This window comes from Microcaecilia unicolor, chromosome 2, assembly GCF_901765095.1.
Source record: "Microcaecilia unicolor chromosome 2, aMicUni1.1, whole genome shotgun sequence".
NCBI classification, from domain to species: Eukaryota; Metazoa; Chordata; class Amphibia; order Gymnophiona; family Siphonopidae; genus Microcaecilia; species Microcaecilia unicolor.
Genome location: NC_044032.1, coordinates 220,172,017 through 220,189,713, shown reverse-complemented (window position 1 = coordinate 220,189,713; position 17,697 = coordinate 220,172,017). Strand labels below are relative to the sequence as shown.

At 43.4% G+C, this 17,697-nt stretch overlaps 1 protein-coding gene across 1 annotated transcript in view; it reads left to right on the top strand.

Moving 5' to 3' along the window:
• The window catches only part of VPS13A (vacuolar protein sorting 13 homolog A), a 556,982-nt gene that overhangs the window by 291,986 nt on the left and 247,299 nt on the right, over positions 1 to 17,697 (top strand). The window contains exons 46-47 of the mRNA XM_030193720.1: positions 2,554 to 2,657; positions 7,521 to 7,797. Coding sequence (XP_030049580.1) covers positions 2,554 to 2,657; positions 7,521 to 7,797 — 381 coding nt within the window. The remainder of the gene's footprint in view (positions 1 to 2,553; positions 2,658 to 7,520; positions 7,798 to 17,697) is intronic.

The following is a 17,697-nucleotide window of genomic DNA, read 5'->3' as shown; positions in this document are numbered from 1 at the left end:
GGCTAATGCAACAAGGCTCACACTGACATGCACGGGCCAGCAATGTCAGAGGTCACCTGATTTACTGACTCATGCATGTTGTGACCTCCACATACAGCTGGCCCGTGCATATGTCAGTGTGAACCTTGCTGCATCAGCCCAGGCAGAGCAAGTGTGGGGCTGAATTATTAAAGGGAGGACTTTCCAAGCGGCTGTCAACCATGGTTTGTCATCAATGCAGTAAGTGTTTATGAGTCTCAGATGAGGACTAATAGGAGTGTGCAGTGTGGGTGCAGGGAGGGGTGCTGGAAAAAAAGGTTCATGGAGTATGTGGGTAGAGGGAGGGGAGCTGGAAAAAAGATGGATAGTATAGATTTTTCTTTGATACAAGATGTTGACCATAGAGCTAAGGTTGAGAAGCATCAACATTGAGCCTCATCAAAGTGTGTATTGACAACCGAGGTTACGGTCATCTGTCTGTCTTTGAAGTGCTCCTGGACACAGGCTTGCTCAACTTCCTTGCTGTTGGGTTTTGTACAGTCTCCAAGGATCCAAGATCAGGCCACTGATACTCCTTAGGTGACTCAGGAGAAATGTCCTTACTTAATGCTCCTTTAATCTTGAAGTTCAACAGGAAGATATCGAAGAGGTTTACTTGAATCTTTGCTTAACCCATTAGTGCCCAATTGTCCCATAATAAGCCATATGTGAACAAATCATGGGAACATTGGGCACTAATGGGTTAATGCAATGCTTTGACTGTCTATGTATTTGGGTCTGCAACTGATTCTCAAGACCCATGTTATTCGTGGAGGTAGGTCAGCGATTCAAACGCCTCAAGTAGCATCATAGTCAATGTCAACCACACCATTCTCTGTCTCCAGGGTATCAGGGGAGGAAGATTTCTCAGAGTACAGGTATATACTAGTATTTAGATGCCCTTGGTCACAAAATGTCTCAACAGAGATGTTAGAATCTAGGCAGGCTCAGACCCAGACTTTTGTTTCTGAGTTTTCTATACCACTGAAATTCTCTAAGGATTCATAGTAGTTTACATATAAAAGGAGAACCCCAACAATAATGGAGAGAATACAAACATCACAACTATTCAATCAAAAATATTTAAGAATAATAATTTCTAAAACATATCAAACAAGCATGCTTTTAACTGCTTCCTAAAAGAGGAAAAGGAAGATACAAATCTTAGATCCTGAGGGAGTGCATTACATAATCTTGTTCCAGTACATGGAAACTATACAGCAAAACAATGGATTTAGACCGAAAGTGAAAGTTTTCCAGAGGGAAATCCCAACTTACCAGTGCTCACAAAACCTAATGTTCTTTCCACTGACAGAAAAGTCAATAATTCAATTACACCTTCAGAATTGGAACCAAAAAGTGATCTATAAACGAGACGTATGATTTTGAACTCAAAGCATTTATTTATTTTGAGCCAATGAAAATCTTGATAGAGAAACTATCCAAATGTCTGAGATCGCACATCATCCTAATAGCAGTATTCTGCATTAACTGTAACTGTTTCAGCTGCTTTCCCGAGATACCAGAATAGAGAGAGTTACAATAATCCAGTGGTATTTTTGTGGGTCTAAATTGGAGCATGCATGGGATGCTAAATGAATCTGCAGAGTTCTCTGGAGAGGGCAGCTCCATTGGCATGCCATGATATTCCACTGTTCCCCATAAAGGTAGAAAGTCTCTCTCAGATGAATTCTCCTTAAGTGACTTCATCAGGGAAATGGCTAGTTCCATTCCATTTATGTTATAAATGGAGGAGGAACCCAGGGCAGAAACCTTGGATGTTCTCCAAATCCTCAATCCCCCCCCAAACCACCACCACCACCAAAGGAAGTTGTAACGGATGTACAGATGAGATGCCCCCCCTCCCCAATTTGCCCAGTCAGTAAGAGAGCAGACTTTATGTATAGCATCTAGAAAGCTCCAAGATTTGAGACAATTTATATACCATTCTGTGGTAGTTGACTCCAATAAGTCATTCCATAGTGCACTTGGGTATGTGGGGGGAGGGGTGTGCTAGGATTTGTGGATTCTCTTGGAAGCTGAATTTTCAGAATGTCCTCTTCTATAACTCTTTATGGGCCAATATATACATGTAAAGAATCTTTTGTCATGTTTAAATCTTTCTTGAAAACATATTACTATCAGCAAGCTTTTGGCCACAACTCATGACAACTTGGAGTCTGTCTCTAGACATACGGTGAATTTAGTTATATATCTGTTTCTTTGAAATAATGCTTGTCTTTTCTCCTATTGCTACTGGCGTTCTTTTCTTTTAATGTTTTATGTTATCAATTTTAATTGTACATTGATTAGACCCATTATTTTTGGAATAGGCGGTATAGCAAATTTTTAATAAAAATAAACATAATGTATAACATGTTATATTGCACAGTAATATATTTTAGATTTGGAAATATCCCTAAGGTTGCAATGCTTGCTGCATTATAAGAAAAGTGTATTGAAATCTGTGCAAAATCATATTTTATTTACTTAACCACCTTTCTAATAATTACTCATTTGTGCTTGTTAACACAGGTAAAAAATCATTTTTCAATTGCATTTAATGTTTATGAAGAAGGAAGACTGCTGGGAACTGTCTCACCAGAAGATGAGTTTAACATTCCTTTGACCTCTTACAGGTGATTGCTTAAGTCCTGCTAAATTGCAAAGCTTTGTAATGACATTAAAAATTGAAAAATGTAGCTAAAAAGATATGCTTAGTGAATGTCTTCTGAAAAGATGAAAATATAACTAAAGACTTTGCTAGCATTTAATACACAGTAGTGTATTAAGATATGAATATGCATATTTGTATATTATCATGCCAGAGAATAAAAAGCACTTGCAAAAAAAAAAAAAACCTGAGGCTTCTATTTACTAAAGTGCTATAAGGTTTTGTGGTTACTTCACAGTAATTGCCAAAATAGGGAGAGCTGCCATGCAGGTAACACAGAAAATGTTGCTATCATGCATTAAGTGCATGGCAAATAATGAGTAGTACTCTTAGATACACCTCTTGAGGTATCATTAACTGTTCTATTACCTGCAATATAAATAGCTCACATAGAGTAAGGACCTCTGTTAGCTGTTATGATCCTGCCTATACCACAACTCGGGCATTCGGCACACACTCAGACGTATCAACCCCCGCCCCCTTCAATACCACACTACAAGCCATATCTTCGATAGAATTGGATTTATTTTTGCAGCAGCCAGGAACATCAAAATTGTTACAACTTAAACAAATTACATTACATCTTCTAATAATCATTATGCCAGCATTTGCATTTCTACCCGGGTACACAGCTTCTACAAGTAGTTGCATATTCTGGGCCACAGGCCAAGCCGTACCAAGCCCCTGTTGGCCCCCTGTGCTGTTTTACAAGCACCCGATGTCACTTGGTGTCTCCTGTTGAAGGAGGCACCTACCACATTTACAAAATGACGTTCTAGGCCTCCCGGCCGTCGAAGCCAGGAGACAAGCTGTATACACGTTGTTTCCTTATAACAAGGCTGCTCACATGCAAGCCTACCATTTGCATCAACTTGATAACTTTCCACACAACTCTTTCTTCAGCAGTAGTTACCCCAAACTTGTAACTGTTATGTGTCAAGCTGCTGTGTATCCATTGCTGGCTGTGCGTAAACATTGTAGTCTAATGCCTCGCTGTGTGGTCGACCCCCCCCCCCCCCCTTTAATGGGTGTGCCTGGTTCTTTCCCCAAAATGGTGTTTTTCCACATTAGCGGTTTAATATGGAAATTAGAGTGCATGAATGGAAAGCGTCATTTTGTGGTGAGGTTTGTTCCTAACAGTTAACAGGTAATTAAGCCCAAAAGATAGCAAGAGCAATTAATGCTACCTCAAGAGGTGCATCTAACTGCATCTTATGTTATCTGCTGATAGTGTGTGGCAATTCTCGTATTAAATAGTCAATACAGCTTAGAAATCAGGCCCTTGAGGTGTTTCAGATGACCCTTCAGCGAGACCTAGTAGCTCCAATTAATTATGAAATGTATTTTCCTGCACTCAGATATACCAGAGCACTTGTGATTTAAGTGGGAGGATCTTTTCAGTATATCCCTAAAGAATATGCATGAGAGAAGTTTGCATGCCTACTATCTCATCATATGCAAATCTCTCTCATACATATTTATTAAGGGTAGTCTGAAAAGCTTACCCATTGGCAGCTCTTGAGTACGAGGACCAGGACTTAAGACTAAGACCCCAAACTAAGTTACATCATGTCATAATTAAAACAATAATTAAGCCAAGACATGTCATAAGTGAAATCATGATTTTATTGATTGGGATTTATGAAGAAATACACTCGTTGATCTACAGCTTGACATAAAACTTAAAATATTAACAGCATAACAGTAGTAAAATGATCAAATATAAGCATAAATATAAGTGGTAAATATGGAGGTGGTAAATTGAATCCTGGTAATAGGACTAACAAGATAAAGTATCAAATATAAACATTTAACACCACTGGAAAAAAAAAATCATATAGAAGAAATGTGATAAATGTCAGCAGAATACAAATGATGCCATAATAGGCAACATGGTAGTTTCTTAATTTGCTTGTATATATAAATTAGCAGTAAATGAGAAGTTAAACCATATAGTTAGGACTGGATGTTTTTTTTGTGTGTTTTTTTTTATACTTCTGATGTTAGCAAGATCTAATTTTTAGAATCAAAGACTAAAATTAAAAGCCATGTTTTCAACTGACACTTAAAAACTTCAATATATGTCAGTATCTGAAACTCCCAAGGTAATTCCAGAAAAAAGGAATTGAACATGACCAGATCTGTTTCCTTGTTACCTTTTCCTCTTTGTCCTGGTTATAAATAAGTAGTGTTTGTGGACAATATGGAATTGTCATAGTCAGTCATCTTTATTTGCTATATCACCAATCAGAAGTAAAATATCTAAGAGGTTTACAAAGCATAAAAACAAGCAAGGAAAGAAAAAGGTACAAAAGGTTTACTGTTAAATATACTGCTTTTCATTTCTATAGTACTACTAGACATACGCAGCACTATTCAGATGAATATGAAGAGACAGTCCCTGCTTTGACAGAGCTTACAATCTAATCAGGACAAACAAGGGATAAGGGAATTACTTAAGGGGGGGAATGATAAAATAGACATGGGCATTGTACAAGTGAATAGGGGTTAGGAGTTAAAAGCAGCATCAAAAAGGTGGGCTTTTAGCCTAGATTTGAAGACTGCCAGAGATGGAGCTTGATGAACTGACTTAGGAAGTCTATTCCAGGCATATAGTGCAGCAAGATAAAAGGAACAGAGTCTGGAGTTGGCAGTGGAGGAGAAGGATACAGGTAAGAGAGATTTACCTGATGAACAGAGTTCCCAGGGAGAGATAAGAGTAGAGAGGTACTGAGGAGTTGCAGAGTGAATGCACTTGTAAGTCAGTAAGAGGAATTTGAACTGTATGCCGAAATGGATGGGGAGCCATTCAAGTGACTTGAGGAAAGGGCTAATATAAGCATAGCGACACTAGCAGAATGTAAGTTGTACAGCAGAATTTTGGCCAGATTGATGGCTTAGTGGGAGATCTGTGAGAAGTAAATAAGTTACAGTAGTCTGAGAAGGTGATAAGAGTGTGGGTAAGGGTTTTGATAGTGTGCTCATAATGAAAGGGACAAATTTTGGTGATATTATAGAGAACAAAACAACAGGTTTAGCAGTCTGTTGGATATGTGCAGAGAAAGACATAGAGGTGTCAAAGATGACCCAAAGGTTACAAGCTGATGAGACAGGGAGGATGAGAGTGTTATCCACAGAGATAGAGAAAGGGGGAAGAGGAGAGGTGGGTTTAGGGGGAAAGATAAGATGCTCAGTCTTGGTCATGTTTAGTTTCAGATTGCGGTGAGACATCCAGACAACAATGTCAGACAGGCAGATACTTGGGCCTGGATTCCTGCTGAACTTTCTAGTGTAGAGAAATGGATCTGGGAGTCATCTGCATAAAGGTATAATGAAAACCATGGTGCTCTGACCAAAGGAAGAAGTATAGATGGTGAAAAGAAGAGATCCCAAGACAGAGCCCTGAGGGTACACCAACGTATAGTGGGATAGAAGTGGAGGAGGATCTACCAGAGTCTACACTAAAAGTGCAATGGGAGAGATAAGTAGAAAGACAAGAAAGAACAGAGCCCTGAAATCCAGTGAGGACAGCGTATCGAGGAGTAAACAGTGATCAACAGAGTCAAAAGCAGCAGATCGAGAAGGATGAGGATAGAATAGAGACCTTTGGATCTAGCCAGGAACAGGTCATTGGAGCATTTAGCAAGGGCTGTTTCAGTTGAATAAAGAAGGCAAAAGCCAGATTTAAGCTGATCAAGAATAGGTTGAGATGAAAGAAAGTCAACACAATGGCGGTGAATAGCACGTTCAAGTAGCTTGGATAGGAGAGGGAGGAGGGAGATGGGGTGATAGTTGGAAGGGCAAGTAGGGTCCAGTAAAGGTGTTTTGAGGAGTGGTGTAACTACAGCTTGTTTGAAGGCATCAGATACAGTTGCAGTGGAAAGTGAAAGATTCAGGATACGACAGAAGAAAGATAGTGTTAAGTAGATGGGATCAGAGGAACAGATAGTCAGTTTGGAGGAGGAAAAAATGTGCAGTTTTCTCTTAAGTGATTTCAGATAAGGAGGCAGGAGTTGAGGCTTGAGAGAATGGAAATGGACTGGGGGGAAGGAGAGGTGACTTGGTTGAGAACTCAAGGTTAATCTTGTGAAGCTTATCTTGAAAGTACTCAGCCAGAGTCTGAGGAGAAAGTGATGGGGGGAGGCAGGAGGTGAAGGGACTTTGAGGAGTGAGTTCAGTGTGGCAAAGATTCATCAAGGGTTTGAGCCAAGAGAGTTTGTCAACTGGATGTAGTAGTCCTGTTTGGCAAGTGAAAGAGCATACCGGAAGGAGGTCAACAAGAATTTTAAATGTATGAACTCAGCATGGGCACAGGATTTCAGTCAAAGGTGTTTGGCAGGTCGAGCACAAGAACGTAGGTTTTGGGTTCTAAAGGTCAGCCAAGACTGAGGTTTGGTACGCCTTACAGAACAGGGAATGGGAGGAGTGAGAGTATCCAGAGCAGAAAAGAGAAATAGTATTGTAGGAAGAAACAACCTCATTGACAGACCTGTATAACACAGTGGTAGAGGTTTGAGGAGAGAGTGGAAGAGTCAATAGCCTGACGATTCCTGAATGCATTGGTGGAGATTGTATTAAGAGTCACTTGAAAGTGCTGTATGTCACTGAAGGTTCAGATGAACTCTTTCCACTGTGGAAGAATACATCTAAATACCTACTGTACCTGAATGTAACTCACATTGAACTATAACTGAATAGGTGTGAGCCTAATCCAAATAAAGTAAAATAAATGTATTACAAACACATTTTTTTAATCCCCCATGATTATTTTCTGGTGACTATATATTTGTAAAAAGTATTCTGAAATATTTTTGTTGTTAATTTGCAGATCTGTACTTTGTTTGAAACCTGCAAGTGAAGAGTATGAAATGTGTGAAGGAATTAGTTTTGAAAACATCATGAAGAGTGATGGCACATTACTGCAGAAAAAATGCAAGCATTTTGAGTCAGCTAATAATTCTCTTATTTTGAATATTGTGCCTGTAAAGGACGTTTTGATATCTGCATGCACAGATGATAGATGGGATTTGCCATACGTAATTCATTTGTGGCCTGCAGTAATTCTACGGAATCTACTTCCATATCAGATTTCTTATATAGTTGAGGTAATTGTTCAGCCTGGGGCAAATAATTGCAATGCAGCCATTAATTCACATTTGAGGTACATTATGAAAACTGAAATGAGCATGTTACTTGTATGTGTAAGAGAGTGTCTGAAACTGAGATCAATCTGCTTCTCTGAGTACAAGCAGGGATAGCAAGTCCTCACCGATGGGTGATGTTATCAGCGGAGCCCAGCACACAAATAATTCTCCTTAGATGCATCCAGAAGCTTATGAAAAACCTACAGTGCTTCTGCGTCACTTGCCACTGTCACAGTGTAAACATTTTTCTTTAACATCTGTTATCATCGTGTGGGTTCCTGGTGTCCTTGTAGTACCAGAGTTTTGTTTTTTGTTTTTTTTTTGTCCGATTTCAAGTTTTCTTTCTTTTTTTCACATAGATTACTCAGATCTGCCCAGTCAGGTCTCCTTTAAAGGTCTAGGTTGCCCTGGTTCAGTTTAATTTTTTCTTTTTACTATCAAGTCATTTGATTTTGTTGTGGTGTATTTTTTTTGGTGGTGTATCCCAGTGAAAAGCCTCCCTCATCTTTTAAAAAGTGCATCTACTGTAGCAGAACCCTATCCATAACAGATACACATAATTGGTACTGGCAGTGCCTGGAGCCAGACCTTGAGCCCTCATTGAAATTTGTGTTCACAGGTGTCTGAGAGGTGGTCTTGGTTGAGAGAAAGTGAATGGAGTTTTGGTATTTCTAAGTCCAGTCCATCAACAGTGGCACCACACAAATCAGTCTCCTTGGATCCAGGAGCTGCATTGGATGCTGGAAGTGTGTAGACAGAGAGAGTGCATCAATGTCCCTCAACATCAAGCATTGATAGAGGCTTTTGGAATCAGATATAAGAACATAAGAATAGCCATACTGGGTCAGGCCAATGGTCCATCTAGCCCAGTATCCTGTTTTGAGCAGTGGCCAAGCCAGGTCACAGTAACTGGCAGAAACCCAAAGTAGCAAAATTCGATGCTACCAATCCCAGGCCAAGCAGTGGCTTCCCCATGTCTATCTCAATAGCAGACAATGGACTTTTCCTCCAGGAACTTGTCCAAACCTATTTTAAACCCAGATACACTAACAGACATTATTTTGTCCTCCAGCAAAGAATTCCTGAGTTTAACTATTCATTGAGTGAAAAAATATTTCCTCCTATTTGTTTTAAAAATATTTCCATGTAACTTCCTTGAGTGTTCCATAGTCTTTGTACTTTATGAAAGAGTAAAAAAATTGATTAATTTCTACTCGTTGTACACCACTCAGGATTTTGTAGACATCAATCATATCTTCCCTCAGCCATCTCTTTTCCAAACTGAAAAGCCTTAACCTCTTTAGCCTTTCCTCATATGACAGGTGCTCCATCACCTTTATCATTTTGGTCGCTGTTCTTTGAACCTTATCTAAATTGCTATATCTTTTTTGAGATGTGGTGACCAGAACTGAACGCCGCCTCTCTGATATAACTTCCTGTTTTGTCAAAGGCTCAGGCAGTCGCAGTAAAGGGAAGAGGAGGGTGCCAGCAGCGGCAGGGCAGCATATGGAAATCACTGCCGGGTTTGGAATGTCACCGTTAAATAAAACGCCACGATGGGGGGGAGGGGGGCGGCGGCGGCGGCATGTCAGCTCTGGCATCTTGCCTTGGGTTCAGACATTGGAGCCTTTTAGGAGAAAGTTTTTTCAGAGTACTATGCTAACCTCTTAGCTTTTACCAGCTTTCATGGGTATGTATTTATGAAATATTGTGCACAAGATGGAGGAGTTTGCAGTCTCCACAAGATCACACAGCTCCATTCACTATTAGGCAAGGGGAAAGAATGTGGAAAACAGTCCTGGCAACTCTGTGTTTTTTCTAAATGGCATTGACTACCCATCCATCCTTCTGTTATGTTATACTTAATTTCCTACTTTATATAACAAAATTCTGTGTTACCTATTACTACGTAAGCCGCATTGAGCCTGCTTTTAGTGGGAAAATGCAGGATACAAATATAATAAATAAATAGACTGTCATGGCTCTGGGCCTCTGACTGATGTTCAAGAAAAGCTTGTTGATGTTCTGGGTCAGAGATAGAATCTCTTCAGAAATAGAGGATGCATTTCCCATAAAAGAGCACAGTGATATCCTTAAGCCTCTCTCCAGTCCCACTTCACCACCCTCCTCTTCCAGGAAGTGTCAGAATGGAGGTTAAAGCAGATCCTGTTACTCTCATATGTGTACATATTCTTCCTTCTTCCTGCTGTTCCCAAACAGTGAAGATCTTGCTGTTGTCCAAGACAGTAGAGCACCCACATATCTCATCTAGCTGTATAGCCAATACCATGGAGAGGGTTTTGACTCCCTCCACGAGAACATAACCAGTGTTCTGGTGTCCATGCTTGACAACCTTTCAGTTGGAGAGAGTCTTCAGGTTTGTCACAGACTGCTGGCTCCTTATAACCTCCAACTGTTGGGTGCTGAAGATCTTTTAACTAGGATATTATCTTCATCTGTTTGATGTACCACCAAATTGCTCACCACAGGCATCATGATCAAACCTTCCACATCTTCACGGAGAGAGTAGTGGATGCTTGGAATGCCCTCCCACGGGAGGTGGTGGAAATAAAAACGGTAACGGAATTCAAACATGTGTGGGATAAACATAAAGGAATCCTGTTCAGAAGGAATGGATCCTCAGGAGCTTAGCCGAGATTGGGTGGCAGAGCCGGTGGTGGGAGGCGGGGCTGATGGTTGGGAGGCAGGGATAGTGCTGGGCAGACTTATACGGTCTGTGCCAGGGCTGGTGGTTGGGAGGCGGGGATAATGCTGGGCAGACTTATACGGTCTGTACCAGAGCTGGTGGTGGGAGGCGGGGCTGGTGGTTGGGAGGTGGGAGGTGGGGATAGTGTGGGGCAGACTTATACGGTCTGTGCCCTGAAGAGGACAGGTACAAATCAAGGTAGGGTATACACAAAAAGTAGTACTTTTGAGTTTATCTTGTTGGGCAGACTGGACGGACCGTGCAGGTCTTTTTCTGCCGTCATCTACTATGTTACTTCCTCTCAACAGAAGCCACTGATCTGACGTAAGGCCTATTGGTCGCTGCCCAAATAAGAAAATTAGGGGATGCCACCTCACAGACTTGCCAACCCACTTCTGAATACGGGCTTGTACCCCCTTCCAATAAGCCTTTGCTTTAGGGGCAAGACCACCAAATGTGCCCCATAGTCCCCTCTTCCCCGCAATTCCTCCAACATTCCTTTGGCACTCTAGCAAACATGTGGTGCAGTCTAACCGGCGTCAGATACCATCTATAAAATACTTTAATAGCATTCTCTTGCATACTCACTGCTCGAGCTGATTTCAAAATCCTTTTCTCCAGTGTCACCCAGTCCACCTCCGGTAATGTGAAATGTAATTCTTGCTCCCACCTCCTCCTATGTTTTACATATGGTCTGGCAGTGGCCACCAAGTGTGCGTACAGGAAGGATATCAGTCCTCGCTCAAGCTTAGAGTCTACGCATATTTCCTCCAATGGATGCATCTCCCGCTTCAGACTTCCTCTGTAAGCCTGGCCTGTCAAAAAGTGTTGTACCTGTGTGTAGGCATAGTAGTCCTTATCCCTGATCCCCAAATCATCCACCAGCTGTACAAAAGGCACTATTTTCTCCTCTACATGCATCTGACCTAACATGTCCAGCCCAGAGTCTGCCCATCTCCTGAAGGTGTTATTTCCTGTACCTGGCTCGAACATTGGATTATCTGCTATGGGAGCTAAGCCAGATACCGGCGGTTGACGTTCTGAAAACATAAGATCCCAATAGTAGAACGTAGCTTGTACTGTGGGCGGGAATATGTCAACTCTGCCCCTATATTTGTTAGGAAGCCACATTAAATGGGCTAATTTCCGTGATCCCACTAAATCCTGTTCAATATCAATCCACAATTTATAACTATCTTTCCTAAACCAGTCCACCGCCGCTCTGGTCTGTGCCGCACAATAGTACCAGAACAAGTTCGGTACTCCCAACCCTCCTAACCTTTTACTTTTATATAGAAGAGCTCGTGATAACCTTGGTCTTTTCTGGTTCCAGATAAAGCGGATCAACTTATCCTGGAGACCTGATAAAAAGATTTGGAGTACTCGTAATGGAAGAACCTGGAATAAATATAAAAGACGGGGCAAGATATTCATCTTAATCGCCGCGATCCTCCAGAACCAAGACAATCCCATAGTTGCCCATTTGTCTAAGTCTGTCTGCACCTCCCTCTTCAGAGCTGGATAATTAGCTTCAAAAAGCTCTGATAGGTCACTCGTAATCTTTAGGTAACATAATGCACGACTCTCCCATTTAAATGCAAAAGACATCTTCAGTGTCTCCATCAATCCCCGTGGAACTCCCACAGCTAAACCCATAGATTTGCTAGAGTTCAATTTGTAGCCCGAGACCTGTGCGTGTTCCCCTATTTCTTTCATTAAGTTAGGCAAAGAAACCAGTGGATTCGTTAGTGACAGCAGCACATCGTCTACGAAGAGCGCAATTTTATACTCCTGCCCTCTAACCTGCACTCCAGTAATATCATTATTCTCACGAATAGCTGCTGCCAGGGGTTCCATTGCCAGAGCAAACAGTAATGGAGACAACGGACACCCCTGTCTGGTTCCGCACCCCAAGGCGAATGTCACTGAATTCCCCCCGTTTACTCTCACACAGGCCCTCGGCAAAGAGCATAAGGCCTGGATCCAGGCTCTAAAATGCTGTCTAATTCCCACTCTATGCAAAACCTTATCTAAATATCCCCAGTGTATCCGGTCAAACGCCTTTTCCGCATCCAGACCGAGTAGCACTGCGGGCCGTGTTTTTTTCTGTGTTGTGTATATAAGATCTATTGTGCGGCGTATGTTATCCATGGCCTGTCTCTAGGCTATAAATCCCACTTGGTCCGGATGGATCAAGCAGGGGAGTACCCTCCCCAGACGGTTAGCTAACACCTTGGCCAGGATTTTGACATCTGTATTAAGGATCGAGATGGGTCTATATGAGGCACATTCAGTATGGTCCTTGCCAGGCTTTGGTATTACCGCTACCCACGCCTCCATCATCGTCCTAGGGAAAGGAGCCCCCTCTCTGACAGCATTGATTATCATCGGCAGATAAGGCGCTAGCTCCATCACATATGCCTTAAAGAACTCATTTGTGAAGCCGTCTAATCCTGGCACCTTCCCCCTTGGTAATGCTTTCACCACTTCTATCACCTCCTTTACCCCCACTGGGTCCTCCAACTCTTTCTTTTGTGTTTCAGAGAGAGCTGGTAGCCCCCTTGTCTGTAAGTACTCATCTATTTCCCCAGTCTGTACAGCGGCATCCTCTCTATAGAGGTTCTCATAGTATTGGGCGAAGCAATCCCTGATCTGTACTGATTTGTGCGTCATGACACCCCCAGCATCTCTAATTCTTAAAATGTGCCGATCTGCTCTCAATTGACTCAATTTGTTAGCCAGCAAGCGTCCAGGTTTGTTAGTGCAAGCATAGTGAACCTGTTTCATTCTTGCACTCACAAACTTCAAGCTTTCCTCGTGTAGCCCCGCAATTTCCAGTCGCACCTCTTGTAGTTTTCGATAATCAGCTACTGAGCCTGATGTTTTGTATTTATCCTCCAATATAGCCAGTCTATCCATACAATGTGCCAGCCTCTCCCGGTGTACTCTGGCCTTCTGACTGGCACACTTAATAAAATGTCCTCTCGAGACTGCCTTGAATGCATCCCACACGGTGCCCAATGTAGGCCCCGAGTCCAGATTGATATCAAAGTACTCTCTTAGTATGGGAATAAAACTGGCTACTGTTTCAGGATCCTGCAGCAAACTATTATTAAATGTCCATCTTTTATCTCGCTCCTCCTCCCTCAGGGAAGGAACAACAAGCCAGACCAGGGCATGATCCGATATTGTGATATGGCCTATATCGGATTCTTCCCCCCCTTCAGATAACGTTTTATCAAGAAAAATATAATCCAATCTGGAGTAAGTATGGTGCACTTGGCAATAAAAAGTAAAGTCCCTCCCTCTAGGATTCCCCAAGCGCCACCCATCATACAGCCCCATCGCCTCAACAAGGCTATTTAATGCTTTAGCAATTCTGCAGTCTGCCGGGGCAGGAGGAGTCAACTTGTCCAAGCCAGGCTTCATGGTCGCGTTAAAATCTCCGGCCACTATCACCTTCCCTCTAGCAAAGGCCTGCAGCTCCTTCTGAAGGTGCCGGAAAAAACGCTCCTGCCCTTCATTGGGCGCGTATACACTGACCAGTGTATACTCCTCCTGCTCCAACCTGATATGCAAAAAGCGGAATCTTCTTATCTCTTCTAGTATGCAAGATCTGCACTGTGACATTTTTATGAAACATTATGGCCACCCCTCTTTTTTTAACTCCTAGGACATCTGAGGCACACACCACATGTGGATAACATTTGGAATACAATAGTTTCTCATGCTTTTTTAAGAGATGAGTTTCTTGTAAAAAAACCACATGTGGTTGCCCAAGACGCAGTTCACGCCAAAGGGCGTGCCGTTTATAAGGAGAATTTAGGCCCTTTATATTATAAGTGAAGAACTTATAGCCCACCATTTACCAACTCTGTTCTGTCAGCATTTTCTAAGAAAGGTGTATACCCATCCCCCCCTCCCCAAGATCCCCTCTGACTCTCGTCCTCCCTCCCTCCCTCCCCCTTTGACATCCACTCACCAGACAATACCCTCCGGCATTGCATGGGTAACTAGAAGAAAGCGGCCCTGAAGGCCAACACACCACCCAGTTCTGCCTCCCTATTTCACACATACCCCCATTTTCAATTATACAGCATATGAACACACCCTCCTCCACCATACCAGCTCATCTCACATTAGGCAACATTCATTCTCATGCACTCAACCTCCATTTCCACCTCAAGTTAAACCTTATGCACAGTCCATTCTTAAACATCAGAGTCCTCTTTGGGCTTTCAAGTCTGAAGTCTCGATGTCTTCGCATTCGATGGGACTCTCTTCCACTTTTGCATGCGTGCTTTTGTTGTCACCGCCATCTCCGTGGGCACCGTCTCCGACACAGTCAACCCAGCCTCGTGCAGGCTTTTCCAGGCATCAGTCACCTTCCTTGTCCTACACTGTTGTCCCTTGATCACAAAACAAATGGCAAATGGAAAGGCCCATCTGTAAGCGATCTTTTCCTTGTTCAACACCTCAATCACTGGTCACATGGCACGTCTCTGCATCCAGTGTAAACACTGAAAGGTCTTGAAACACCGAGACTCTGGCTTCGTTATATTCCAGGGTTGGAAGCTGCCGGGCTTTTTGCCACACCATCTCTTTAAATGTATAAGAGGAGAATCTCACAAGTATGTCTCTGGGTCTATTTTCAAGTCTCTGGTCCTGTACTCTATGCGCTCTATCCATAGCCGCTGCACTAGGGTCCCAGGCCTCTCCCATAATTTTTTCACATAGGTTCCTCACCAGCGTTTGGATATCTTCCATATCTCCGCTTTCAGGGACTCCACGGAACCTCAGGTTGTGTCTTCTTCCTCTATTCTCGAGGTCATCCATTTTATACTTAAGTTCCTCATATTGTTCCTGCTGCTTTGAAATGCATGAGCTCATCAAGCTTTGCTGTTCCTCCTGCTCATCGAGCCTTTCCTCTAGGGTTTCTACTCTGCCACCCAGCTCTCTGAGATCCAAACTTATAGCGTTGACATGCTCCAATATTTCAACCCGAGAGGCTTTTATTTCCTCTCTAATCGCTTCCAGGCATTTCGCCAAATCCGCTGAGGAGTGCTCCTTTGTAGCAGCGGGACTGGGCGCCACGTGTTTAGCCGGCGCTTCCGAGTCCGCCATCACGGGTGAAGCTGGGCGCGAGAAGCTCTTCATGGCTTGTTTCTTCGGCGCTCTTTCACTTCCCCGCTGTGCCGCCGCCGCGGTTTTGCTCATTTTGTGGAGCCTGGTTTACAGCTCCGTCGCCCAATGTGCTGCTGGTCTAATTTTTTGTGCCGATAGCGCTACTGGTGCTGCTTAACGGTAAGGGAGTGCAGGATCTAACAGACTAGGCAGCCATTCGCCTCCGTGACGTCACTTCCCTCCATCAGTTCCTTAAGTATTAAGGTGCCTTGATATACTGGCATAGTAACTAGGCAAACTGGGATTTCACATTTCCATGTCTTGAAGATTGGCTGATCAAGAGCACGTCTCAGGAAAGAGCTGAAGGAGCACTTCATACCACTATGCAGAAGCTGAAGTTACTAGGGTTCTTCATAAACTATCCCAATATCAGTTAAGCCCATTGTCAAAATAGAATTCATAGGATGAGGATGGGCAAAAGGTCACATCCCAGTCAGGTTTTCAAGATTTCCATAATGAATATGCATGAGATTGATTTGCATTTACTGCTTCTCATGCATATTTATAGTACGAATCTTGAAAAGCTGACTGGGTGGCCCTTGAGGATCATGGTTGCCCACCCCATTGTAGAAGCTCTGCTAGATATAACTCTGGGAAAGACCTTTCTTCTGCAAGAAAGTATCACCACTCTGGTATCTGTTAGTGGAAGGAGTTCAAAAGAATCAGCAGACATCAGTATGGGGCACTTCGGCAGTGTGGGCTGGCAGAAAAACTGGGAGCCCCATAGACGTGGAGGAGCATAATTGAACGGGGCTCCCAAGTTTTCATGAGGGCGTCCTCTAAGGACAGCCCCACGAAGGGACAGGGAAACCCGTATTATCGAAACAAGATGGGTGTCCATCTTTCGTTTCGATAATACAGTTGGGGACGCCCAAATCTCAACATTTAGGTCGACCTTAGAGGTGATCGACCTAAACGTTGAGATGGTCGACCTTAGAGATGGTCATCCCCAGTTTTCGGCCATAATGGAAACCGAGGACGCCCATCTCAAAAACAACCAAATCCAAGCCCTTTGGTCATGGGAGGAGCCAGAATTCATAGTGCACTGGTCCCCCTGACGTGCCAGGACACCAACCGGGCACCCTAGGGAGCACTGCAGTGGACTTCACAAATTGCTTCCAGGTGCTTAGCTCCCTTATCTTGGATGCTGAGCCCCCCCCCCCCAAAGCCCACTCCCCACAACTGTACACCACTACCATAGCCCTAAGGGGTGAAGGGGGGCCACCTACATGTGGGTGCAGTGGGTTTTGGAGGGCTCACATTTACCACTGCAAGTGTAACAGGTAGGGGGGGATGAGCCTGGGTCCGCCTAGCTGATGTGCACTATAACTGCTCCAGGGACCTGCATACTGCTGTCATGGAGCTGGGTATGACATTTGAGGCTGGCTGGCAAAAAAAAAAAAAAATTTTTTTTTTAGTGTTGGAGGGGGTTGGTGACCACTGGGGGAGTAAGGGGAGGTGATCCCCGATTCCCTCCAGTGGTCATCTGGTCAGTTTGGACACCTTTTTGAGGCTTGGTCGCAAGAAAAAATGGACCAAGTAAAGTCGGCCAAGCGCTCATCAGGGACGCCCTTCTTTTTTCTATTATCGGCCGAGGACAGCCATCTCTTAATCATGCCCCAGTCCCGCCTTTGCTACGGTGCCGACACCCCCCCCCCCCCCCCCCCCCCCCCCCCGTGAACTTTGGTCATCCCCGTGACGGGAAGCAGTTGAGGATGCCCAAAATTGGCTTTCGATTATGCTGATTTGAGCAACCCTGAGAGAAGGATGCCCATCTCCCGATTTGTGTCGGAAGATGGGCGCCCTTCTCTTTCAAAAATAAGCCTGATAGGATGCCATGTAAATCAAAAGACAACTTTATTGTGGAACAGACAAACAGAATAGCAGTCTGTTTCTATCACAGACTCTGGGCTTAACATGGTAAAAGTCAAATTAACAATGGTTCCTCCTCTCTTCGGGAATCCTGTCTT